A 27,957-nucleotide genomic window follows, 5' to 3' on the forward strand; every position below is an offset into this window, starting at 1 on the left:
TAAGAAATCTTGTTTTCTTCTGTGATAGGGATTATCAGTTTGGTTGTATTTGTTAATTTTTTTAATTCTTAGTTTTTTCACTCAATGTTTACAAATGCCCTAGCAAGAACTTTGTAAGCATAAAAAGCACAGAAACAAGTTATATCTGCACTGTCCAATATGGTAGCCATCAGCCACATGTGGCTATTGAGTACTTACTGTGACTAGTCTGAATTCAGGTAAAGTGTAAGTGTAAAATAGACACCAAATTTCAAAGACTTATTACTAAAAAAAGGACAAACTATTTCATCAATAACTCCCAAATACTGACTATCTGTTGCAATGATTACATTTTTGAGTCATTGGATTAAATAAAATATATTATTAAAATTAATTTCACTGGTATTTTTTTATATTTTTAAAATATGGTTAGTAGAATATTTTAAATTACTTATATGGCTCTCATTATATCAGTATTGGGCAGTGCTGGGCTATATTATTTGGAATACTGTTACCAGAATACCCACCTGGATTAATCACTGATGAACTCAATTCAAAAAAAGACTACAGTGTGAGAAGTGAGGCAAAAATCTCCTCCCAAAACCACATATAAAATGAAAATACAGCAAATACAACTATTCCTAAAAGAGTAACCAGAAATAAGATTGCACCAGCCAGTTTACACCTGGGAAAAGAGAACATCTCATGGAAAAGGGTAAAGTAATAAAAACCATAACCCAGCGGGATCCAAGCCCTCCCCGACCCCAGCTCACCAGTGGAAGAGAAACAGAGCAGGGAGGGAGTAGAAGCCCAGGACTGCTAAATACCCAGCCCTAGAAATCTACTCTGGGAGCACAAACCCACATTGCACGGTGGGTTAGAGGGACTGAAAAGCAAAGTCAGAGGATGAGATTCCAGTCACTTGTGGAGAAGAGGTTACCAGAACCAGCTGCTCTGGGACAAAAGAAAGGTGGGTACTTTGAAAGACTTCCCAACAGTGAGAGGGCTGCTAAAGGGGCAAGGATTACACAGAGCTTGCTGCTCAGGAGTGGAAACAGGTGGGCAAAATCATCCTGGCACACTCAGCCCACCAGGTTGGGAACTTTCAGGAGCGTCAGGTGCTCCATACCCCTGGCTGCCAACACAGCCCCAAGGCCCCCTCACCATGATAAGCAACCTACCACTCCTTCCTCCTGGCCTGCACATCATGCGCGCAAACCTGCTACCCTGCCATCACACCAGGCCAGCCAAAGGGCAGCCCCACTTATGGCAACTACACAGACTTAATGAAGAGGCTGCACCCTGAATGCACAGTTAACTGGCCCTGACAGTGGAGGCAGGCACTACAGCCAGGAAGCAGGAAAGAGCTCTGTCCTCCTGGGAGGCATGGGGCAGTTTGCCTGTGACCCCCACCATTGCTCCAGTCCAGCAGGATGGCAGCTCTGCCTACGGCAGCTTAGGGGCTGCTCCCTGCACACATGGCTCACTGGCCCTGACAGCAGAGGCAGGCACTGCAGCCAGGAAGCAGGAAAGAGCTCTGTCCTCCTGGCATGCAACCACGCAGCTCACCTGTGAACCCCACCAATGCTCCAGGCCAGCAGGAGGGCAGTCTTGCCTATGTCAGCTTAGGGGCTTAACACAGATGCTGCTGCCAGCACACAGCTCACTGGCCCTGACAGTGGAGATGGGTACTGCAATTAGGAAGCAGGAAAGAGCTCTCTCTTTAGAACAGGCACTGGCACCACTCGACTGCAATCACCACTATCGCTCCAGGTCCTAGGCAGCTGTGAAGAGCAGAGCTTCTGGACACTACAGGGCACCACCCACACAAACCTAATAGTTCTCATTATCCAATAGGATTATGAAAATGCAGAAGAGCCTTAATACAAAATCCCTCAAACACCACGAAGAAGGCTCAGTGAAACTGAAATCACTGATCTTCCTGAAAAAAGAATTTCAAAATAAAAGGCATAAGCATGCTAATGTAGCTACAGAAAAATATTCAAGAGCTAAGGGACGAATTCAGGAGGGACACAGACATCTTAAACAATACAGTTGCTGAAGTGAAACATACAATGGAGAGTTTTAAAAGCAGATTACATGAGGTAGGGGAGATGGTAAATGGAATAGAAATTAGAGAACAGGAATACAAAGAAGCTGAGGTAGAGAGAGAGAGAAAAGGAATTCTAGGAATGAAACAATATTAAGAGAATTGCGTGACCAATCCAAACAGAACAATATTCACATTATAGGGGTTCAGAAGAAGGAGAGAGAGAAAAAGAGATAGAAGGTGTCTTTGAAGAAATGATTGATGAAAAAAGTCCCCAATCTGGGGAAGGAAATAGTCTCTCAGGTACAGATCTCCCAACAAAAGGGACCCAAGGAGGACAAGACGACAAATAATAATTAAAATGGCAAAGATCAACGACAAGAGCAAAGTATTAAAAGCAGGCAGAGAGAGAAAAAAGATCACCTACAAAGGAAAACCCATCAGGCTATCATCAGACTTCTCAGCAGAGACTTTACAGGCCAGAAGGGAGTGGCATGATATATTCAATGCAATGAAACAGAAGGACCTCAAACCAAGAACACACTATCCAGCAAGATTATCATTTAAATTTGAAGGAGGGATTAAACAATTTCCAGATAAGCAAAAGTTGAGGAAATTTACCTCCCACAAACCATCTCTACAGTGTATTTTAAAGGGACTACTTGGGATGGAAGTATGCTTAAGTCTCAATAGCTGTCACCAGAGAAAATAAAACCCACAGTAAAGGAAGTAGACCAATTAATTACTAACCAAATGCAAATTAAATCAGCTACCTACAAAGTCAGTCACGGGATACACAGACCAAGGAATATGACACCTAACATATGAAGAGTGGAGGAATAAGAAAAAGAAGGGAGAAGAAAAAAGAATCTTCAGATTGTATTTACAACAGCATAATAAGCAAGTTATGTTAGATTGTTAGATGGTAAAGAAGCTGCCCTTGAACCTTTGGTAACCACGAATCCAAAGCCTGCAATGGTGATAAGTACATATCTATAGATAATCAGCCTAAATGTAAATGGACTGAATGCACCAATCAAAAGACAAAAGCTACAAAATGGATAAAAAAGCAAGACCCATCTAATGCTGCCTACAAGAGACTCACTACAAACCCTAAGACATACACAGACTAAATGTGAAGGGATGGAAAAAGATATTTCATGCAAGCAATAGGGAGAAAAAAGCAGGAGTTGCAATACTTGTATCAGATAAAATCAACATCAAAACAAAGAAAGCAACAAGAGACAAAGAAGGAAATTACATAATGATAAAGGGGTCAGTCCAACAAGAGGATATAACCATTATAAATATCTATGTACCCAACATAGGAGTACCTACATATGTGCAACAAATACAAACAGAATTAAAGGGGGAAACAGAATGCAGTGCATTCATTTTAGGAGACTTCAACACACCACTCACTCCAAAGGACAGATCAACCAGACAGAAAATAAGTAAGAACACAGAGGCACTGAACAACACACTAGAACAGATGGACCTAACAGACATCTACAGAACTCTCATCCAAAAGCAACAGGATACACATTCTGCTCTAGTGCACATGGCACATTTTCCAGAATAGATCACACACTAGGCCACAAAAAGAGCCTCAGTAAATTCAGAGAGACAGAAATTGTACCAACCAACTTACCAGATCACAAAGGTATGAAACTAAAATAAACTGTACAAAGAAAACAAAAAACCCCACAAACACATGGAGGCTTAACAACATGCTCATAAATAATCAATGGATCAATGACCAAATTAAAACAGAGATCAAGCAATATATGGAGACAAATGACAACAACAGCACAAAGCCCCAACTTCTGTGGGACGCAGTGAAGGCAGTTCTAAGATGAAAGTATGTAGCAATTCAGGCCTATTTAAAGAAGGAAGAACAATCCCAAAGGAACAATCTAAAGTCACAATTAATGAAACTGGATAAAGAAGAACAAATGAGGCCCAAAGTCAGCAGAAGGAGGGAATAATAAAGATTAGAGAAGAAATAAATAAAATTGAGAAGAATAAAACAATAGAAAGAATTAATGAAACCAAGAGCTGGTTCTTTGAGAAAATAAAATAGATAAAACCCTAGCCAGATTTATTAAGGAAAAAAGAGAATCTACACACATCAACAGAATCAGAAATGAGAAAGGAAAAGTCACTACAGACACCACAGACGTACAAAGAATTATTAGAGAATACTATGAAAATCTATATGCTAACAAACTGGATGACCAAGAAGAAATGGACAACTTTCTACAAAAATACAACCTAACATGACTGACCCAGAAAGAAACAGAAAATCTAAACAGACCAATTACCAGCAATGAAATTGAAACAATAATCAAAAAACTACCCAAAAACAAAATCCCCAGGCCAGATAGATTCATTGCTGAATTTTATCAGACATTTAGAGAAGACATAATACCCATTCTCCTTAGTTTTCCAAAAAATAGAAGAGGAGGGAATACTTCCAAACTCATTCTATGAAGTCAGCATCACTCTAATACCAAAACCAGGCAAAGACACCACAATAAAAGAAAACTACAGACCAATGTCCCTGATGAATACAGATGCAAAAACCTTAACAAAATATTAGCAAACCAAATTAAAAAATACATCAAGAGGATCATACACCATCATCAAGTGGGATTCATCCCACGGATGCAAGGATGGTACAACATTTGAAAATCCATCAACGTCATCCACCACATCAACAAAAAGAAGGACAAAAACCACATGATCATCTCCATAGATGCTGAAAAAGCATTTGACAAAATTCAAAACCCATTCATGATAAAAACTCTCAACAAAATGGCTATAGAGGGCAAGTACCTCAACATAATAAAGGCCATTTATGACATATCCACAGCCAACATCATACTTAGCAGTGGGAAGCTGAAAGCTTTTCACCTAAGATTGGAAACAAGACAAGGATGCCCACTCTCCCCACTTTTACTCAACATAGTACTGGAGGTCCTAGCCATGGCAATCAGAACACAAAGAAATAAAAGGTATCCAGATTAGTAAGGAAGAAGTCAAACTGTCACTGTTTGCAGATGACATGATATTGTACATAAAAAACCCTAAAGAGTCCACTCCAAAACTACTAGAACTAATATCTGAATTCAGCAAAGTTGCAGGATACAAAATTAATACACAGAAATGTGTTGCATTCCTATACACTAATGATGAACTAGCATAAACAATTCCATTCACAATTGCATCAAAAAGAAGAAAATACCTAGGAATAAACCTAACCAAGGAAGTGAAAGACCTATACCCTGAAACTACAAGACACTCTTAAGAGAAATTAAAGAGGACACTAGTAATGGAAATTCATCCCATGCTCTTGGGTAGGAAGAATTAATATTGTCAAAATGGCCATCCTTTCTAAAGCAATCTACAGATTCAATTCAATCCCTATCAAAATACCAACAACATTCCTCAATGAACTGGAACAAATAGTTCTAAAATTCATATGGAACCACAAAAGACCCAATAGCCAAAGAAATCCTGAGAAGGAAGAAAGAAGCAGGGGGTATCTCGCTTCCCAACTTCAAGCTCTACTACAAAGCCACAGTAATCAAGACAATTCAGTACTGACACAAGAACAGTCCCATAGACCAGTGGAACAGAATAGAGAGTCCAGATATTAACCCAAGCATATATGGTCAATTAATATACAATAAAGGAGCAATGGATATACAATGTGGAAATGACAGCCTCTTCAACAGTTGGTGTTGGCAAAACTGGACAGCTACATGTAAGAGAATGAAACTGGATTATTGTCTAACTCCATTCACAAAAATAAACTCGAAATGGATCAAAGACCTGAATGTAAGTCATGAAACCATAAAACTCTCCAAAGAAAACACAGGCAAAACTCTCTTGAATATAAACATGAACAACTTCATGAACATATCTCCATGGGCAAGGGAAACAAAAGCAAAAATAAACAAGTGGGACTATATCAAACTAAAAAGCTTCTGTACAGCAAAGACCACTATTAGCAGAACAAAAAGGCATCCTACAGTATGGGAGAATATATTCATAAATGACATATCCGATAAGGGGTTGACACCCAAAATATAGAAAGAATTCATGCACCTCAACAAACAAAAAGCAAATAACCCAATTAAAAAATGGGCAGAGGATCTGAACAGACACTTCTCCAAAGAAGAAATTCAGATGGCCAACAGGCACATGAAAAGATGCTCCACATTGCTAATAATCAGGGAAATGCTAATTAAAACCACATGAGATATCACCTCACACCAGTTAGGATGGCCACCATCCAAGACAAGCAACAACACATGTTGGCCAGGATGCAGAGAAAGGGGAACCCTCCTACACTGCTGGTGGGAATGTAAGCTAGTTCAACCATTGTGGAAAGCAATATGGAGGTTCCTCAAAAAACTAAAAATAGAAATACCATTTGACTGGGAATTCCACTCCTAAGAATTTACCTGAAGAAAACAAGATCACAGATTCAAAAGGACATATGCACCCCCATGTTTATCGCAGCACTATGTACAATAGCTAAAGTACTGCAATGCCTCTTAATCTCCTTCTCCATCAGTAAGTGTCCATCAGTAGATGAATGGATAAAGAAGATGTGGTACATATACACAATGGAATATTATTCGGCCATGAGAAGAAAACAAATCCTACCATTTGCAACAACATGGATGGAGCTAGTGGGTCTTATGCTCAGTGAAATAAGCCAGGTGGAGAATGACAAATACCAAATGATTTCACTCATGTGTGGAGTATAACAGCAAAGCAAAAGTGAAAAAACAAAGCAAGAGCAGACTCACAGACTCCAAGAAGGGACTAGCATTTGCCAAACGGAAGTGGGTGAGAAGTGGGAATGGGGAGGGAGGGAGAAGGGGATTAAGGGGCATTATGACTAGGTACATAATGTAGGGGGGTCTTGGATAGGGCAGTATAGCCCAGAAAAGACAAGTAGTGACTCTATAGCATCTTACTATGCTGATGGACAGTGACTATAATGGGGTGGGGGACTTATCAATGATACCTTAATATACATATCAATGATACCTTAATTTTTTAAAAAACTGATGAACTCCCCCCATGTAAAATGTTTTACTATGCTCCACAATTAAAAAAATTCCATCATCTCTTAACCCTAGAGAAAAGTTAGTTTTAATACTGGAGTGGTAAAACTTTAAAGTGCACTAAATAATTCTACTTACACCATATAGCTTTTGGGTTTCTTTTCCAGGGAGATTTTTTCCAAGTAATGAGATAAATAGTACAATAATGCCATGAGGAAACTGTCAAGACTCTTATTCCTATGGGGAGATTTAAAAAAATAATGAATGCTAACATATTTCAAACATAAGGCTTTTCATAAATAATATATGGGTACACAACAAAGAATAAGTAGAAACATGTTATCATGCCTAATCACACAACTAATTTACATTTAAAATTCTGTTTACTATACTCTGAAGATATAAGAAATATGATTTTTTAAACAAAACTTTTGGGGAGGTCACACAGTAAATTATAGTTTTAATTATCAGTTAATTTTCATTTTCTAAGTTTTTGTTATACAAGTAATATTGTTCCATTGTTTAAAAAATGTGCATGTACATAGCAAGTAAAAAGTTCTTTTCCTTCACCATCTTACTCCCTAGGGATAGCCACTGTTAAAAGTTTGTCAAGAATCCTTCCTGAACTTTCTAAAACAGGCAATCACATATACATACGCATGAACACACACCTTAAAATTGTCTTTAACAAACAGGATAATGCTTTATACTCAAGTCTTTGCAACTTGTTCTTGTCACTTACTTGTGTATCAGGGACTTCTTTCCATGACACTACATATAGATTTTCCTCATTCTTTTAAATGGCTAAATAAAGTACTCTCTCTCTCATAATTTATTTAACTAGTCTTCTGTTGATGGATATGTAGGTCTTTTAAAAATATTATAGGGGGCGGAGCCAGGATGGCGGCGTGAGTAGAGCAGTGGAAATCTCGTCCCAAAAACACATAGAGCTATGAAAATATAACAAAGAAAAATCTTCCTAAAATAGAGACCACAGGACACAGGACAACATCCAGACCACATCCACACCTGCAGGAACCGAGCGCCTTGCGAAGGGGGTAAGATACAAGCTCCGGCCCGGCGGGACCCGAGTGCCCCTCCCCCTGGCTCCCGGCGGGTGGAGAGAAACCGGAGCGGTTTTTTTTCTTCGGCGAGCGCTATTTGGAAGCCTTAGAGGGACGGGCCCGCGTTGCAGGGGAGGCAGGGTGGCGGGACCGGTGAGCAGGTGCCTGGGAACGGCGCCGGAGGACAAAGAATATCCCGCATTTCTCCCTGCGAGACCGGCGGGCGGGTGCCTGAGACCAGTGCCTGAGGACAGAAGAAATCGCGTGTTTTTCCCCTTTTTTTCTCTCTTTTTGGCAAGCGCTTTTTGGAAGCCTTGAAGGGACAGGGACCCCGGTGCTAGGGAGGCAGGGCGGCGGGACTGGTGAGCGGGTGCCTGGGACCAGTGCCTGAGGACAAAGAATATCGAGCGTTCCTTCCCTGCGGGACCAGTGGGTGGGTGCTTTTTGGAAGCCTTGAAAGGACAGGGACCCTGGTGCTAGGGAGACAGGGCAGCAGGACCAGTGAGCGGGTGCCTGGGACCGGCTCCTGAGGACAAAAAAAAAAAAAATCGCTTGTTTTTTCCTTTTTTTTCCCTTTCTTCCTGTTCCCTCTCTCATTGTTGCTGTTGTTGTTTTGGTCTGGAGAGTGCTTTTTGGAAGTCTTAAAGGGGCAGGACAGGTCACTTAGACCAGAGGCAGGGAATCTGGGGATCTCTGGGCACTCTAACCCCCTGGGCAGCAGGGAGCACAGAGGCCCCTTACGGAGATAAATAGCCTCCTGGCCGCTCCCCCTCCAACGGGGCTCCACCATTTTGGAGGAACAGCCCCAGCCAGGCCAAGCCCACAGCAACAGCGGAGATAAACCCCAAAGCAACTGGGCAGGAAGCAGAAGCCCTGTCTGCGCACAGCTGCCCAGCACAAGCAACTAGAGGTCGCTATTCTCCCAGGAAAAGGCTACAAACCAACAAGAAGGGAAGCTCTTCCAGCGGTCACTTGTACCAGCTCTGCAAACTATCTCTATCACCATGAAAAGGCAAAACTACAGGCAGACAAAGATCACAGAGACAACACCTGAGAAGGAGACGGACCTAACTAGTCCTCCTGAAAAAGAATTCAAAACAAAAATCATGAACATGCTCACAGAGATGCAGAGAAAAATGCAAGAGCAATGGGATGAGATGCAGAGAAAAATGCAAGAGCAGTGGGATGAGATGCAGAGAAAAATGCAAGAGCAGTGGGATGAAGTCTGGAAGGAGATCACAGATGTCAGGAAAGAGATCACAGAAGTGAAACAATCCCTGGAAGGATTTAGAAGCAGAATGGATAAGATGCAAGAGGCCATTGAAGGAATAGAAGCCAGAGAACAGGAACGTATAGAAGCTGACATAGAGAGAGATAAAAGGATCTCCAGGAATGAAACAACACTAAGAGAAATATGTGACCAATACAAAAGGAATAACATTCGTATTATAGGGATACCAGAAGAGGAAGAAAGAGGAAAAGGGATAGAAAGTGTCTTTGAAGAAATAATTGCTGAAAACTTCCCCAAACTGGGGGAGGAAATAATCGAACAGACCATGGAATTACACAGAACTCCCAACAGAAAGGATCCAAGGAGGACAACACCAAGACACATAGTAATTAAAATGGCAAGGATCAAGGACAAGGAAAGAGTTTTAAAGGCAGCTAGAGAGAAAAAGGTCACCTATAAAGGAAAACCCATCAGGCTAACATCAGACTTCTCAACAGAAACCCTACAGGCCAGAAGAGAATGGCATGATATACTTAATGCAATGAAACAGAAGGGCCTTGAACCAAGGATACTATATCCAGCACGACTATCATTTAAATATGATGGTGGGATCAAACAGTTCCCAGACAAGCAAAAGCTGAGGGAATTTGCTTCCCACAAACCACCTCTACAGGGCATCCTACAGGGACTGCTCTAGATGGGAGCACCCCTAAAAAGAGCACAGAACAAAACACACAACATATGAAGAATGGAGGAGGAGGAATAAGAAGGGAGAGAAGAAAAGAATCTCCAGACAGTGTATATAACAGCTCAATAAGCGAGCTAAGTTAGGCAGTAAGATACTAAAGAAGCTAACCTTGAACCTTTGGTAACCATGAATCTAAAGCCTGAAATGGCAATAAGTACATATCTCTCAATAGTCACCCTAAATGTAAATGGACTTAATGCACCAATCAAAAGACATAGAGTAATAGAATGGATAAAAAAGCAAGACCCATCTATATGCTGCTTACAAGAAACTCACCTTAAACCCAAAGATAAGCATAGACTAAAAGTCAAGGGATGGAAAAACATATTTCAGGCAAACAACAGTGAGAAGAAAGCAGGGGTTGCAGTACTAATATCAGACAAAATAGACTTCAAAACAAAGAAAGTAACAAGAGATAAAGAAGGCCACTACATAATGATAAAGGGCTCAGTCCAACAAGAGGATATAACCATTCTAAATATATATGCACCCAATACAGGAGCACCAGCATATGTGAAGCAAATACTAACAGAACTAAAGAGGGAAATAGACTGCAATGCATTCATTGTAGGAGACTTCAACACACCACTCACCCCAAAGGATAGATCCACCGGGCAGAAAATAAGTAAAGACACACAGGCACTGAACAACACACTAGAACAGATGGACCTAATAGACATCTATAGAACTCTACATCCAAAAGCAACAGGATATACATTCTTCTCAAGTGCACATGGAACATTCTCCAGAATAGACCACATACTAGCTCACAAAAAGAGCCTCAGTACACTCCAAAATATTGAAATTCTACCAACCAATTTTTCAGACCACAAAGGTATGAAAGTAGAAATAAATTCTACAAAGAAAACAAAAAGGCTCACAAACACATGGAGGCTTAACAACATGCTACTAAATAATCAATGGATCAATGAACAAATCAAAATAGAGATCAAGGAATATATAGAAACAAATGACAACAACAACACTAAGTCCCAACTTCTGTGGGATGCAGCGAAAGCAGTCTTAAGAGGAAAATATATAGCAATCCAGGCACACTTGAAGAAGGAAGAACAATCCCAAATGAATAGTCTAACATCACAATTATTAAAACTGGAAAAAGAAGAACAAATGAGGCCTAAAGTCAGCAGAAGGAGGGACATAATAAAGATCAGAGAAGAAATAAACAAAATTGAGAAGAATAAAACAATAGCAAAAATCAACGAAACCAAGAGCTGGTTCTTTGAGAAAATAAACAAAATAGATAAGCCTCTAGCCCAACTTATTAAGAGAAAAAGAGAGTCAACACAAATCAACATAATCAGAAATGAGAATGGAAAAATCACGACAGACTCCACAGAAATACAAAGAATTATTAAAGACTACTATGAAAACCTATATGCCAACAAGCTGGAAAACCTAGAAGAAATGGATAACTTCCTAGAAAAATACAACCTCCCAAGACTGACCAAGGAAGAAACACAAAAGTTAAACAAACCAATTACGAGCAAAGAAATTGAAACAGTAATCAAAAAACTACCCAAGAACAAAACCCCGGGGCCAGACGGATTTACCTCGGAATTTTATCAGACACACAGAGAAGACATAATACCCATTCTCCTTAAAGTGTTCCACAAAATAGAAGAAGAGGGAATACTCCCAAACTCATTCTATGAAGCCAACATCACCCTAATACCAAAAACAGGAAAAGACCCCACCAAAAAAGAAAATTACAGACCAATATCCCTGATGAATGTAGATGCAAAAATACTCAATAAAATATTAGCAAACAGAATTCAACAGTATATCAAAAGGATCATACACCATGACCAAGTGGGATTCATCCCAGGGATGCAAGGATGGTACAACATTCGAAAATCCATCAACATCATCCACCACATCAACAAAAAGAAAGACAAAAACCACATGATCATCTCAATAGATGCTGAAAAAGCATTTGACAAAATTCAACATCCATTCATGATAAAAACTCTCAGCAAAATGGGAATAGAGGGCAAGTACCTCAACATAATAAAGGCCATATATGATAAACCCACAGCCAGCATTATACTGAACAGCGAGAAGCTGAAAGCATTTCCTCTGAGATCGGGAACCAGACAGGGATGCCCACTCTCCCCACTGTTATTTAACATAGTACTGGAGGTCCTAGCCACGGCAATCAGACAAAACAAAGAAATACAAGGAATCCAGATTGGTAAAGAAGAAGTTAAACTGTCACTATTTGCAGATGATATGATACTGTACATAAAAAACCCTAAAGACTCCACTCCAAAACTACTAGAACTGATATCGGAATACAGCAAAGTTGCAGGATACAAAATTAACACACAGAAATCTGTAGCTTTCCTATACACTAACAACGAATCAATAGAAAGAGAAATCAGGAAAACAATTCCATTCACCATTGCATCAAAAAGAATAAAATACCTAGGAATAAACCTAACCAAAGAAGTGAAAGACTTATACTCTGAAAACTACAAGTCACTCTTAAGAGAAATTAAAGGGGACACTAATAAATGGAAACTCATCCCATGCTCATGGCTAGGAAGAATTAATATCGTCAAAATGGCCATCCTGCCGAAAGCAATATACAAATTTGATGCAATCCCTCTCAAATTACCAGCAACATTCTTCAATGAATTGGAACAAATAATTCAAAAATTCATATGGAAACACCAAAGACCCCGAATAGCCAAAGCAATCCTGAAAAAGAAGAATAAAGTAGGGGGGATCTCACTCCCCAACTTCAAGCTCTACTACAAAGCCATAGTAATCAAGACAATTTGGTACTGGCACAAGAACAGAGCCACAGACCAGTGGAACAGATTAGAGACCCCAGAAATTAACCCAAACATATATGGTCAATTAATATTTGATAAAGGAGCCATGGACATACAATGGCAAAATGACAGTCTCTTCAACAGATGGTGCTGGCAAAACTGGACAGCTACATGTAGGAGAATGAAACTGGACCATTGTCTAACCCCATATACAAAGGTAAACTCAAAATGGATCAAAGACCTGAATGTAAGTCACGAAACCATTAAACTCTTGGAAAAAAACATAGGCAAAAACCTCTTAGACATAAACATGAGTGATCTCTTCTTGAACATATCTCCCCGGGCAAGGAAAACAACAGCAAAAATGAGCAAGTGGGACTACATTAAGCTGAAAAGCTTCTGTACAGCGAAAGACACCATCAATAGAACAAAAAGGAACCCTACAGTATGGGAGAATATATTTGAAAATGACAGATCCGATAAAGGCTTGACGTCCAGAATATATAAAGAGCTCACACGCCTCAACAAACAAAAAACAAATAACCCAATTAAAAAATGTGCAGAGGAACTGAACAGACAGTTCTCCAAAAAAGAAATACAGATGGCCAAGAGACACATGAAAAGATGCTCCACATCGCTAATTATCAGAGAAATGCAAATTAAAACTACAATGAGGTATCACCTCACACCAGTAAGGATAGCTGCCATCCAAAAGACAAACAACAACAAATGTTGGCGAGGCGGTGGAGAACGGGGAACCCTCCTACACTGCTGGTGGGAATGTAAATTAGTTCAACCATTGTGGAAAGCAGTATGGAGGTGCATCAAAATGCTCAAAACAGACCTACCATTTGACCCAGGAATTCCACTCCTAGGAATTTACCCTAAGAACGCAGCAATCAAGTTTGAGAAAGACAGATGCACTCCTATGTTTATCGCAGCACTATTTACAATAGCCAAGAATTGGAAGCAACCTAAATGTCCATCGGTAGATGAATGGATAAAGAAGATGTGGTACATATACACAATGGAATACTACTCAGCCATAAGAAGTGGAAAAATCCAACCATTTGCAGCAACATGGATGGAGCTGGAGAGTATTATGCTCAGTGAAATAAGCCAAGTGGAGAAAGAGAAATACCAAATGATTTCACTCATCTGAGGAGTATAGCAACAAAGGAAAAACTGAAGGAACAAAACAGCAGCAGAATTACAGAACCCAAAAATGGACTAACAGGTACCAAAGGGAAAGGAACTGGGGAGGATGGGTGGGCAGGGAGGGATAAGGGGGGGGAAGAAGAAGGGGGGTATTAAGATTAGCATGCATGGGGGGGAGGGAGAAAGGGGAGGGTGGGCTGCACAACACAGAGAGGACAAGTAGTGACTCTACAACATTTTGCTAAGCTGATGGACAGTAACCGTAATGTGGTTGTTAGGGGGGACCTGATATAGGGGAGAGCATAGTAATCATAGTATTCTTCAGGTAAGTGTAGATTAAAAATTAAAAAAAAAAAAAAAAAAAAAAGAAAGAAAGAAAGAAAAGGGGGATTACTCCTTGACAGGATAAAACTATTGGTAAATCAAAGATCAACGCATGCTTTAAATATCCTTAATGTTGATCACTTAAAGGGTGTCAGATGATCAGCTATGGAGGTACTCTTTTCTGATAATATTCCTTTCTCTTAATTAAAAAAAAAAAAAAAAAGCAGTTACTGTGCGCTGACCTCCAATGAATTCTGCACAGTGGTATAGAGGGCATGTCAAAGTGTGGGCAAAGGGTCTGTTTGTTTCTACGCAGAAGATCAAGGCCTAGCTTGGCTACCCAGAAAATGAACTAAGATACGATATGAGGAGGAGCTTCCGGCATCAGCACTCTCTGGAGGACTTGTGCCGGGGGATGATCATCAAAAAGCCTCCACAGGGATCCGGACGATGCTGCGGTTGTGGCTGCATCCAGCCCACCGTCTCCTGGACTTGCCATAAGAAGGAGGAGGGAGATGTCTAGGCTGGCATGTGCATACAGTGAGACAACGAATTTGACCGGATCTGTACTGTTGGAACTCAACCAGGAGTTGGGAGGGGTGCAAGTTGTAGCACCCCAAAATCTCATGACTATAGACTATCTATGGTTAAAAGAACATATGGGATGTGAACAGATCCCAGAAATGGGCTGCTTTAATTTGTCTAATGGTTCAAGTACAGTTGGACAATATCCATCATATCATAGATAAATTTTCACAAATGCCTAGGGTGCCTAAATGGTTTTCTTGGCTTCACTGGAGATGGATGGTAATTATAGATTTGCTTTGTTTATGTCACCGTATTCCTATTATGTTAATATGTGTGTGCAAATTAGTTAGTAGTTTAAAACCTATACATACTTAAGGTACTCTACAAGAAGATATGTCAAAGAAATAATCAATCCTCCCATGTTTCCTTCATATGCTACATCTATAGCTTTTCTTCTTCCTTCCTAATTACAACCCTTAAATAGAATTCGTGCCTCATATCGAATTTACCGAGTATCATAATTCCTCCAGGTGGTAAAGATACCTCGAGACAAGTGCTGGGCATAGAAGCCACAGGGCATAAATCTGCAAAGAAGTAAAAAGCTAACCTTTGCAAACAATATGGCTTCTCTCTCACTTACCAACTTTACATTTCCCTGTATGGCCCCGGAAGATGACTGGTTAGCCAGAGACGGGTAAGATTCCTCAAGGGAGGAACAACCTAAGACAGGCACAGTCGCAGGGGGGCCATCAGGTGAGAATTTGGGGATCAACAGAGGTGAGGCTCAGAACCTCACCCCCCCTGCTTTGAGAGAAATCTTCTGCATCCGTGGATGTCTTGCTGCCCTTGTCTAGCCTGGATTAATACTTAGTCCATAGGCACACACCTGATCATCTGATCATCTATATTTGCCTTCTTACAGCACTAAACTATGTTTTCTACCTTTATCTTGCATCTACCTACCACTTCAGCATTTTATTAAAAATAAAAATAATAATAATAATAGGAGAAATGTGGGATCAACATATAAATCAAGTACAAAAATCAAACGAATATTCATATTTGACCTGATGGTTTATAGGTCATATTGCATGATCAAAACCGAAAGTTTCTGTGATGACTGCCCTTGTACTGTTCACCATGTAAGAATTTATTCACTATGTAAGAATTCGTTCACCATGTAAGAACTTGTTCGTTATGCTTCAGAAGATTGGAGACTGACGAGAATTAGGCTTGAGATGGATTAATGATTGTACATTGAGCGTTGACCCCCCTATACTGAATTTTATTGTTGTTAACAACCATTTGATCAATAAATATGAGAGATGCCCTCTCAAAAAAAAAAAAATATTATAGACAGTGCTGCAGTAACTATCTTATAGCCCTATCTTTGTGTGACTTCCTAGAAGTGAAATTGCAAAGATGTAGTATATATGCATACTGAAGTCTGTAAGTTTTGCTCTCCAAAAAGAGTGCATTGACTTACAGTCCTATCTCATTTGTTTTACATCCTGAAGTCTTTGTTTTCTTTCTAAGTATTCTTACAAGATTTGTGCTGCTTCCTTTCTAGCTGCAACTGGAAATTCTTACCCTGGCATACATGTCCTCACTGAGAGCAGGGTGCAGGTGAGCATTTGCAGATTTTTTTCTCACAGTATTAATAACTACCTGTCCTAGGTTGGATTCTCCCAGAAACAGACCCTGAGACAAAGATTTGAGAATAAGTAGTATACTTTGGAAGTAATCTCAGGAAATATCAGTAGGGGAGTGGGGAAGTGAGACAGGAAAGGGAAGGAAGCCAACAAAGGGGTGTTAACAAGTTCATTTTCACTGTGGACAAATATAATTCAGTCCCATGGAAGACTCTAGGAGACAATGTAGGAAACTTCTAGGTATTATCCTGACAGATGGAAGGCAGGACACTTGCCTACCAACTGCCCCTCTGGCATACCACTCATTAGAGGCTGCTTCTGGGTCACTGACACCCTAGTGCTCCTAGCTTGCCCTGTAATCGGGTGACTGTGCTCCTGCCGCAGAATAAAGCTTCAGGCACAGAATCTCAGGTGTTTGCCATAAGCAGCCTTCACAGACCGCTGAGGGAATTTGGGAGGGCTGCCAATAGCGCTGGGTGCCCAGCTCTCACTGAGCATCCATTAGCTCAGGCGCCTCGTGAAGCACCTTTCATGTTCAGACATATTGGAGACACTACAACTTCCAATTTTTTATCTGAGGAAAGTGATGCTTAGAAAAGCCCAGAAGCTCACATAGTGTCACACACATAGTATTTGTTGGGGGTGCCAAACATACTAGTGGAGAAAACTGATCTTCAGTAAATGAGTATACCCTTTAACTATTGTATAAATATAGTACAGTTTTTATGGGACTCTGGCAATGTGCCTGCCATACTCCTTGGCCTGGAACTTTATCTTGTGCTCCCATGACTTCTGGCTTCCTCTCTTTAGTCTCAGTCTTTGAGAATGAGTCCTGAGAGGGTGGTTTGCAGAGAGCCAGCCCCATGCCCTTTCTCCAAAATCAGATTAGTCATCACTTATCAGATGGAATTACTTCAAAACAAGGGATCAAAGATCTAAAATGTCTCTCACGCATTACATACCTCATGAATGTTGTAAAAGAACAGATCCGCTGCATCTCAGTATCTTGTAGTAAAAGCAAAGCAACAACTGAAAGGAGAGAAGATGGACAATTGAAAGAAAGACAAAGAGCTGCCTCAGAGGTTCACACCAATAAGATACGTAAAGATGATGGGATAGTCACTCACATTTAGCATCATGCAGTGTGACGTTGCCCTGCTGACCTCGTTTCTCTAAGGCTTTAGGTGACTTATCATCTTTTGAAGCAAACCTTTTATCTGTCGACCTGTTTTGGAATATAACAGTCTCTAGTAGAGCTTTGAAAGGTATCACTTGTAACTCTATGCGGAGGTGCATGAGGCTCTTACTACAAATGAGAGCCTAACTATCATAAATGGGTTTTGTTTAATGCAGGATTATTTAAGAATGCATTTTAGCAATATTATCCTTACTATGCCAGGAGTAGAAGGAATGCACACCACATAACATAAAATATAAATACTAACTCCGTACAAAATAGATCATTTAAATCCCTTATTTACGGGGTAGCTACCATGTTCAGATTTGTTAATAGCCAAATTATCATAGGGATACATTTATAGGGACTACTGTACTCCCACCATAACTGTGAATAGTGCATATCCTTTCCTTGATGGGTATTTTCATTTCAACCTAGATAATGGGAATGATATTATCTGAGTGTTTGGAAAGGCTTCTGCTGAGAGGTGCTGTTAGCAACGCTGTGACAGTTGGGAAGTTAAGATACCTGTCTGAAGCTGGACCATCAATTTCAGCAAAGTGGACTGCTTTGCCTTTCTTTCCTTTTTCCCTGAGTTCCACTGCAGGTGTAAAACTGTAACAGAAATGAGAAAATTAGGAACTTCCCTTTTTCCTAGGGGAAAACTAGTCATATCAGCACCTTAGCTCATGATTATGAGTGGAGCTTGAAAAGAAACTGAGGCACTGCAGTACTTAATTAATGTATTTATAAATGGATCAATCATCCAGAAAAATATTAAAATTTCAGACTTTATATTCAGCCTCTACATATCAGCAGCTTCCAAAACACCACCATATACAAAACATTTCCATCTGAAAATGCTGCGGTCACTTCACCACAAGAAACAGAAAGCTCATGATCAGTTTGGAAGGACTTTTTGATTTATTGGGCATTTGTTATGTGCCAAGTGCTTTTAAGTACGATCTTAATTAATCCTCACAGCAACTCTATGAGGAAAATATTACTAGTATTGCCTTGTTTACATGTGAGAAAAACTGAAGCTTAGAGAGAAATAAAGTAATCTGACCAAGATCACTTAGCAGGTGCCAAAGTCATAACTGGGGCCAGGTTTTAAACACTAGGCAATCTTGCTTCCCAAGCAGCCATCTCAGTTGTCACTGCTATGGCTTCTTCTACTGGCCTTGACTATCTTTAGAAGGTTTCAGGACCCTTTGCATAACTCAAGGTTTCTTAAACTCTATAGTCCTACAAACACTACTAAGTAATAATGGGCCTAACAAGGGACCATAATTAAGCAACAAACAAATATAGACTGGGGCTATACTCTATGTCACGCATTGCTATGACAGCAAAAATAAGGTGGTGTCTGCATAGAGTCAGTACACAGACTCTCAGGAGTATCAGCAAATGTTTAACAGAAAAACTGAGAAAAGCATTTTTGAAAACCAGCAGAATGTAGTTCCTGCCTGAGAAAGAGTACATTTTCCGGGAGAACTGTGCTGTATACTAAATACATTGGTTTGGTAGTCCAGTGTGGGTTATGTCTTTTTATTTTTCTGTCTGAAGCAATGCCATGTTGATAACATGACCCAAAAGCTTAATCTCTGCCCACAGTTACATGTCTCTCTGTTAAGCATAAGTATAGATGTACTAACAGAAGCACTTTCCCCGACACTTTAGTCATTCTATCAAGAGGAATATCAATCATGTATAACCTCATTACCTCCAATGTCAACACAACAGTTTTGAAACAACTTCCTTTGACAATTTTCTGGGATTGATGTTGCCCACAAAGTAATCATTTTAGACAAATGCCTCCCCATGGGAATAGTAAAGTTAATCAGTTTGGTACTTTCTTCTTCCAGGAGCTTTTCCTAATCTCCTGGCAAAGTCTGGGTTGTAGAATATATTAGCAAAAGTATGTACAGAATCTCTCCTCAAGGGAATGACTTTTTAATATTTTTCTATCTTTATTTTTTAAAGACCACTGACATCAAGTTGGCTAGTGGGTGATTTCTGTTTTTCATTCTTTCCGATGCTCCTTTTATCATTGGTTTCCAAGGAGTGGCTATTTCATGGGGAGAGTGTGCTGAAATACTGAGAAGGGAATGAGCAGGAGAAAAAAAATGGGAGCACACCAAATGTTGAGGATGGCTATCTCCAAAACAGATAGGCAAAGAGGTGGGATGGTGAGGAAGAAATTAATCTTCCACATTTGCATACTTCCGTATTCTTTGATTTTCTTTATAACAGGAATATATTGATTTGTATTTCTGACTAACTAAAACAATGTTGATAAAGATATAGAGGAAGAAACACTATGTGGTCAACACAATCTACCGACAGACCATTTAGAGAGCCTTTAACTCAAACCCCCAAACATTCAAACATTTTCTAATGGCTCTTTAAAGCTTGCTCTGCTTGCTAACTATCTAATGTACAGATTAAGTCCCTCCTGCCTTAATATAATCTAAACAAGAACACAAAGTTGCTTTCAGGTTTTTCCTTGGATCATCACAGTGTTTTGGCCATTTACAAACCATCAGCTGTTCCTTTCCTATCAGACTAGGGAAGTCTCAGGTCACCAGCTCTCCCCAGGGTTTCTCTTCTCCAGAAGATGAGAGAAGATAGAAAATACCCAATCTAAGTTAATTTCAAATGAAATTGCTATCTCCTATCCTCAGTCCCATCCCTATAAATCAAAATTTCTTGTCCTACCAGTTTGCTTGAGATGATCTGAGATGAGTCTTAAAATAAGAAATTTGAAAGGCTACATTGGGAGTATCTTGTAGATCAGGTCTATGAACTAAGTTAAATAAAATTAGAATCATAAAAATCACATAATTTCTGGGTGAGAGGATATCAAAAGTTCATCTAGTACATGGCTGTCACTTTACTGATGGAGCACTAAGGCTCAGAGAGGCTGACCCATGTTCAGGATTTGAAATTTGTGGCAGGCACTCCCTGTCCTTAGCTAGTAGTCTGGCATTTACTGCTAAACCTCAAGTCTTTCTCCTCTGATCCCGGACATGCGTTTCCTACTCCACACTTGCCTAAGTGCTTTTCATGTAGCTGGAGTCATTCTCCTCGTTGGCTGATGAGGTGGATTTACCTTTGTGAGCGCCCTGCCATAACTCTAAAGGCAGCCTACACACACAGTACATTTGGAATCACTTAAGCATCACTAGTAATAAATGAAAAATTGTCTTTTGAATTGCACCTCTGGTGGGCTCCCAAAACACACTCTGAGCTAGATCTGTACCCTCCTCCAGTCTCCACAGTCTGCCCCACAGTTTGGCAGCCCACTTAGAACCTGGTTCATTTACAGATGCCATTTCTCAGTGTGCTTTCCTAATATTACAATATAATCATGTCACTTACCTTTGCCTTGAAATAAATGAGAAAAAAAATTTTCCCCTAGAATCCATAACTAAAATGCTGAGGGCTGGACCACTCTTGGCTTCTATACAAGTCAGCTCTTCAGTAGTTCTTAGAGACTTCTGTTAGGCCATGATGAAAGACAACAGAAGTCCAGGGCTTCTGGAGGTGTAGCATTTCCTCAGTTGTATGTCCTTAGGGCAGCCAGTGACCTTGGTAAACACTTGTACAGGCTACTGGCTCTCTCCCAGCTGAGAGTAGGGGCTCTTGAAACAAGAAGGGATAGGACTACACTGATACTGTATCAGAGAAAATCATATGTCATGGGGCAGCCCAAATGTGGCCTGTGAATAAAGATACTCCCTCTATAACAAATAAGAAAGAAATGGGCATGCATGGTAATGAATCATGCAACACCCTCATTTACTACTCACAAAGCATTATCATTTCATTTTATAGATAAGAGAATTGCTAATCAGTTAGGCCAAGAAACTTGACAAATGGTAACTACTTAGTAAGTGACAGAGCTAGGATTTGAACCCAGGTCTTCCTCCAAAACCATTCTTCACTGTCTCTTCCTTAATTGCCTATTAAGAAATAATGACCAACCTTCCCCTGTTTGCTATTGTGTCCATTTCCTGCATGCAGGTTGTGGATAGCCTGTTGTATTCTGATATAATGATCTCCCTCAGGATAAATCTGCAAAAGGCAAGACCTGCCTGTGAACAGGGTAAGATTCCTCTGAAAGGTAAGATTCCCAATGCCATTCATCCAAGAAGGATGCCAGAATTACAAGGTGGGTGAGAGGAAAGGGATCATTTGCTCTTGACCTGAACTTGAGAATACGTAGAAGTCTGCAAAGTCCTGTTGGTCAGTGGGTGTAAAAAGTGGCATACCCCATGTGGAAGAAGACTAAAACCCCGGCAGAGACTTCCAGGGTCTAAAATTGGTGGGATAATAATTGAAGGCCCCTAAGATCAAGCTGTTACTTTGCAAAGCAAATTATCTGGATTCATGACACTCCAAATATCCCCTCCCCCCATTTCTGGCGGCTCTCTCTTAGTCCCCTTCTAAAGCTCCTTTTCCTCAGCATGTTTCCTAAGTAAGGGCCTTTCTCAAAGTTTCATCTGGTTACTGTTCTTACTGTTCTTAAATAAATGGTATCTCCACTAAATTGGTAACTCACAAATTTATACTTAAGATTCAGATCTTTCCGCAGACCTGTGAACTGATATTTCTGCCTACTGGACATCTTTGCTTGGGCCTCCTGCAGACACCTCACACTCAGTATGTTCAAAACTGAACGCATTGCCCTTTAACCTGTATTCCCTCCGCCTATTTTCCCCCATCTCAGCAAATGGGTACCACCACCCACCGGCTGTTTAAGCCAGAAAATGGTGTCATCCTTGATTCCTCAGTCACCCTTAGCCCTCACAGCCCACTAACCACTTAATTATTTAATATATCTTGAAGTTGTCTACTTCCCTCTCTTCCCATTGCATATCTTAGTTTTAACCATCATGCATCAATTGAATTTCTGCAAATGCTTCTTAACTGATCTCCCTGCCTCCAGTCTTACAACCCTCCAAACTATTCTCCACACTGGAGCCAGAGTCAGTTTTCTAAGATACAGTTCTAATCACTGTTTACTTTCCTGCTCAAAACCTTTCAATGACTTCCCTGTGCCCTCTGAATAAAGTTCAAATTCCTCAGCATGATAACCAAGACCTTTCATGATCTTGCCCTGGTTTAAATCTTCTATTCATCTTTTAACATCCACTTGGAATTCTACTACTGAACTCCATGCAGTCTCACGTATGTCCCATGCCCTCTTGGGATGGGCCTCTGTGCATGCTGTTCCTTCTGCCTAGAACGTGCTCTTCACCCCAACCAAATCTCCCTTTGCTTTGCCAACTCGTACTCCTCCTCAGTCTTGGCTTGGATATTGCCTCTCTGGGAAGCCTTCCCTGTCTCTCCTACCCCCTGGACTTCAGGAAATGGCCCCATTTGGGTACTGGCTCAGGTACTTGGGAGGACACAGTTCTCCAGTGTGGCAGTGGCAGCAGGTACTGATGAGTAAGCCTCAAGCACAGCAGCAACCTCAGCGAAGAGTTCAAGTCAGTAGCACTGATTCTCCTCCCAGCAGTGGCCCGGAAGGGCCTGGTTTGTTTTCAGTAAGAAGTGCAGCAATGATATCCCTCCTTGTACCTTCAAACTGCCCACGTTTTCCTGTCTGTATTACCTCTTTTCCACGGTGCTCAGCGGGAAAGCTCTTCCTATCTTTTCCAAGCTGATCTGTGTGCTCTTAATCCCATTCCTATCTTCTTTCTCTTCATTCTATCTCCTCTTTCTCCCCAAACAAACTTGAGCCGCCCAATCACCCAAGCCAGACACCTAGGAATCACCTAAACACCTACTTCTCCCTCTCTCTTCACATCCAGGCACCACATTCTATCAACTCTGCCAAACATTCCTGTCAACTCCATCTCAAGTATTTGAGTCCTGCACTCGCCTCTCTGTTCCCACCAACAGACTTTGTTTCGACTCTTACTGTTTCTTACCTGTATGCCTATCTGTAATCCTCCTACAACTTGCCCTCTAATTGATCTCCTGCCTCTAGTCCTCCTCTGCTTGAATCTAGTTGGTTTACTGAACATGCTCAATAAACATTTGGTGAAGGCCTACTCTGTGAAGTTCTATAGATGGCTCCAGGCACACAAGGATGAGTGAGATAGTCCCTGCCCATGAGGGGCCTGTGGTCTAGTTGAGGGAGACAGTTTACATGGTGGAAAGGGCTTTGGCACCAGACAAATCTTGGTCCAAAATGTCAGTTCTGCTATATAACATATAGTCATATATAGGCTAAATGACTTTGGTTCAATTAATCTCCCTGAGCCCTGTTTCTTCATCTGTAAAATGGGGATATTAATGCTCACTTTCTATGGCTATTGTAAGAATAAGAAAATATGCAAATGTCTGGCACATAATAGGTGCACAGCAGATAGCAGCTAGTATTATTAGTTCAGCTGGATACTCTTAAGAGCCAGTATTTTCTCAACGGAGATTAGTTTTTTCTAATAACTTTACCTTGTAGAATTTACCATGTATTGCAGTAGATATAATATGGTCCTACAAAAGTAAAAATATATTTCTATTAACTCAAATAGGCAATTTTATAAAGTAGCTAAGAATATGGACTCTGAGCTGAACAGACCTAGATTTAAGTCATCGTTGTCACTTCTAAACTGTGTGATTTACCCAAGTCACTTAATTTTCCTTAGACTGCTTAACTATTTGATATCAGAACCTTCATTTGTGAAACTGGTTTAATATGCAGCTTTACCAAGGGTTGGTAAACAGTGTCTGGTACATGGAAAGTAGCTGATAAATGTTATCAGAAAGTGGCATCTGCTTACCAAAATGGGTATCTTTAGATACCCATCTCTTGATGGTGGGATTTCAGCAGATATTCATCTTATTCTTTATATTCTTCTGTATTGCTTGAATTTTTTTTTTACACTGAGCAAATGCAATTTTTGCAAAAGTTATAAAAAGTTTTGTTAAATTTTACCTTCTGAATTCAAGAGTTCTGCTTTCATCTTTCCAGTACCAGGTCCCTAATCGTAATCCCAACTGCTGTAAAATGAAATGCAGCAGAAATTAAAACTTCTATTTTCAATCCATAGGTCACAATGAACTTTTAACAATAATTCCCACTAGGTGCTCTTTAACTCAATTGAATAAATATGTAGAATCTTAAAGTGTCTTTTTTTTTTTTACTTGAAACAACGACTTTATCCTTTTGGTTGCTTGTAGGTGTAGTTTCGGTAGAAAGGAAGGAAGGGAAGGTAGAGGAAGAAAGAAGGAAACTTCACTTAGTCTGCACTATCACAAAGCCCACCATAGCAGTTTGCCGACTGACTGGGACTCGGGCTACAATGAACTGATGCCCTGGGGAGCAGCCTCAACCTTTTGGAGCAATTAGACATTCATAACCGGGGAAGCCTGCTCTGACACCGACCCCGCCCGTTAGAGGAAATCCCTAAGAACAAGTTGTTTACCCTTTTCAAGCAGTGACAGCTACCAACTCACCGGCCTATCCTCTCCCGGGATCGCACCCAGAGCAGGAAAGCTTGCTTCTTCCGCAGGGAGACTTTTTATTTTGCAAACAACCTATTAGGAGTGGGGAGGTAGAACTTTAATAACTTCCTAAGTATCTGAGAAGAGAGCCAGATTCAACTGCGATCGCCAGCAGGATACACCTCCGGAGTTCCAGGGGTGGGCGGGGGGTGGTGTCGGAATATGCTCGCTTCCTTTTGAGCAGCGCTCGCGCGGGCGCTGGGCGGCGACCGGCCAGAGGAGGAGGGCAGCGCCGCCGCAGAGGAAACGAGGGCGTCCCGGCCCCGCCACCCAGCCTTCTGGGGCGCCCCGGCAGGGCGGGGGCCTCAGGGCCGGCCTTCCGCCGGCCGCCGGAGTGGACGCGACCAGGGCTGCACTTACATCCTGCAGGGAAGCTGTCTGCAAGTTCAACCGCCTCCTCCCGGAACAAAAATCCGGCACCTGATACATGGCCTCACGCAGCGCGCCTCGGGGGCGTCGCCGAGGCAACCGCCGGCGGGCGTCTGGAAACAGCGGACAGGGGGCGGGCGAGGGGCGTGGACCCCGCTGCGCTGGTGGGCGGGCCCTGGACCGCGGGCACCCCGGCTCTGGCGTTGCCGGTGCACCCTGTAACGAGCTTTGCCCTGGTGGCTTATTGGCATGTACACAGTAAAGCTGCCCAGGGGTTCTTTCTTTAGGGGTCAATTCTTCATTATCTTCCAATTGGAAAGTAAACCACTACTGTTTTAAGTGGAATAACTAGATTCATGTCTGTAGGGAAGATCCTTTGTTCTAAACTTTTAACGGTCCTGAATTAGGTTCAAATCCAGTTTGGGACTAAGTTGATTTGGGGGGAGTTCAAACGTGGAAATCAGGTTTTCGAAAGCTAGGACAGGACAATATTGATCCTGCGTCTGAAGATACCCAAATCAAGGATTCTAAGGATTTTTAAGGAGTAATGTGTACAAAGCAAGACCCTTAGTAAGCAAAATTAGTGTTGCTAAAAGAACTACTTGCTTGTGAGTACTCAACTCATATTTTACATTTACACTTTTTATTTTTCAAATCATGTGTCTTGTAATTTCTTCTTGCAGCTGAGTTGATAGGCAAATTCTGGTTGACATTTCTCTTCCAATACTGATGTAAACAACGTTAGATGACACTACACGAGGGAATGCCTAAGATGTTTTGCTTTTGCTTTATCCCCACAGCTTAGAGTTGAGGTACTCAGTAAAGTTAGTAAATGTGTATTTCCATAAACTTAAAAAACGTGGCAACAGACATCCCACTGCTTCCCCCTACCCCCACCCTCCCAGTCTATTTGCTAACAATCACTGGTTACAGTGGCAAAAAGTGTAATCACCTATTTATGTTCTGCTCACCAGAGTCCACTGCTGGTAGCTATTGTTTGGCTCAGGTATATGGAAATTGGCAGTGCTGCTCTGAGGCTGTGGCCTCAAGGCTGGTTTATTACAAGATGATTCACTTGAAAAGGAGTAAAAATATATTCCAGTCACCAAGAGTTTTTCACTAAGCAGTGTACATAACTTGGATTGGGGAGGACAGGGAGAAACATTGAGAGCTCCAGGAAGGCCTGAGAAAGACCAAGGACTCTGAATGGAATCTATTCACTCACAACCACTATCAGGAAGACCACACTCAGTCTCTTCACTGTACCCCAGTGAGTGAAGAAATGCTAATAGAAAACCAAGATCCTTTATACCTTAACATAGTTAAACTTCAGGCTGTCTAATGTATCAAAAAAGAAAAACTATGGTAAAAATAGAAGTTGAGAATCTAAAGCAATGGCCTGCATAAAAGTTACACAAGTTATTTCATGTGTGCTAGAAGGACATAATATTTAAAGGAAAACTTCAGTAACTCTTTAGGGCCCACCTTATACATCTGTATTACCAGACCCTAACAAAAGAGGGAATAAAAGATTGTTTTTATGGCTCTAAATCATTATTTACAAAGTGATCCATTCTTTTCTTAGGTTGTTTTTCACCAATTATTTTTTAATGACATTAGAAACTCACAACCTAAAATGGAAATACAATTTCCCTTTAGAAAAAAAATAACTCAATATGTTATAAAGTAGGGATAAAGATATCACCTAAATATTTAATAATTCCAAGTGTCTTATGAGGAAAGATTTTTTGTTTTGTTTTGCCTAAGAGCATATAATAGAGTACTATTTTGCTGGTTCTCAGGTCTTAGACTGAATATAATGCATGCTTATACTATGACATGCAGGGAAACTTGCAGACGTTCAAGTTGAAACTCATAACAGATGTTCAAAGTGTCATAATTCTACTTTTAAAATGAACATGGAAGAAAATGGCAATGCCAATATTTGAATTAGCAACTCCATTTTTGGTTGTTTATTCCCTTAATCACCAATTCACAACCTAATCTATTTTGAAAGGGGTGGAGGAAAGAGCCAATGGTTTCTTGATTTGTTCTAAGGCAAAGACATTTCAACATTAAGTGTTACCCTATTAAATTTCAGAAATGCATATACCCTAAAAGAACTCCATTCCAAGAGTTATATCAAGAATAAATAGTGGACTCTTCTTCTAAAGATACATATTTATTCGTCAAGGAATAAAATTCTGCATCTAATTTAATGCTTAAGGGTAATTCCCCAAAACAGTTTTCTCATACTTATTTATACATTAAGTA

The 27,957-nt window shown here is 40.6% G+C and overlaps 1 protein-coding gene across 4 annotated transcripts in view; it reads right to left on the reverse strand.

Moving 5' to 3' along the window:
* The window catches only part of PPP1R36 (protein phosphatase 1 regulatory subunit 36), a 41,638-nt gene extending 15,716 nt beyond the window's left edge, over positions 1–25,922 (reverse strand). The window contains exons 1-7 of one of the 4 annotated variants that reach the window (XM_073242267.1): positions 25,675–25,838; positions 25,267–25,347; positions 24,746–24,810; positions 18,322–18,408; positions 17,744–17,841; positions 17,579–17,645; positions 7,252–7,350 (exon numbers count right to left, since the gene is read on the reverse strand). In XM_073242267.1, coding sequence (XP_073098368.1) covers positions 7,252–7,350; positions 17,579–17,645; positions 17,744–17,841; positions 18,322–18,408; positions 24,746–24,810; positions 25,267–25,347; positions 25,675–25,743 — 566 coding nt within the window. In that variant the 5' untranslated portion in view covers positions 25,744–25,838. Of the gene's footprint in view, positions 1–7,251; positions 7,351–17,578; positions 17,646–17,743; positions 17,842–18,321; positions 18,409–21,177; positions 21,344–24,745; positions 24,811–25,266; positions 25,348–25,674 lie in introns of those variants that run through there. The other 3 variants (XM_073242269.1, XM_037006381.2, XM_073242268.1) reach the window with 3 other exon arrangements.
* Between the last annotated feature and the right edge of the window lie 2,035 nt (positions 25,923–27,957).

This window comes from Manis javanica, chromosome 8 (assembly GCF_040802235.1).
Source record: "Manis javanica isolate MJ-LG chromosome 8, MJ_LKY, whole genome shotgun sequence".
NCBI classification, from domain to species: Eukaryota; Metazoa; Chordata; class Mammalia; order Pholidota; family Manidae; genus Manis; species Manis javanica.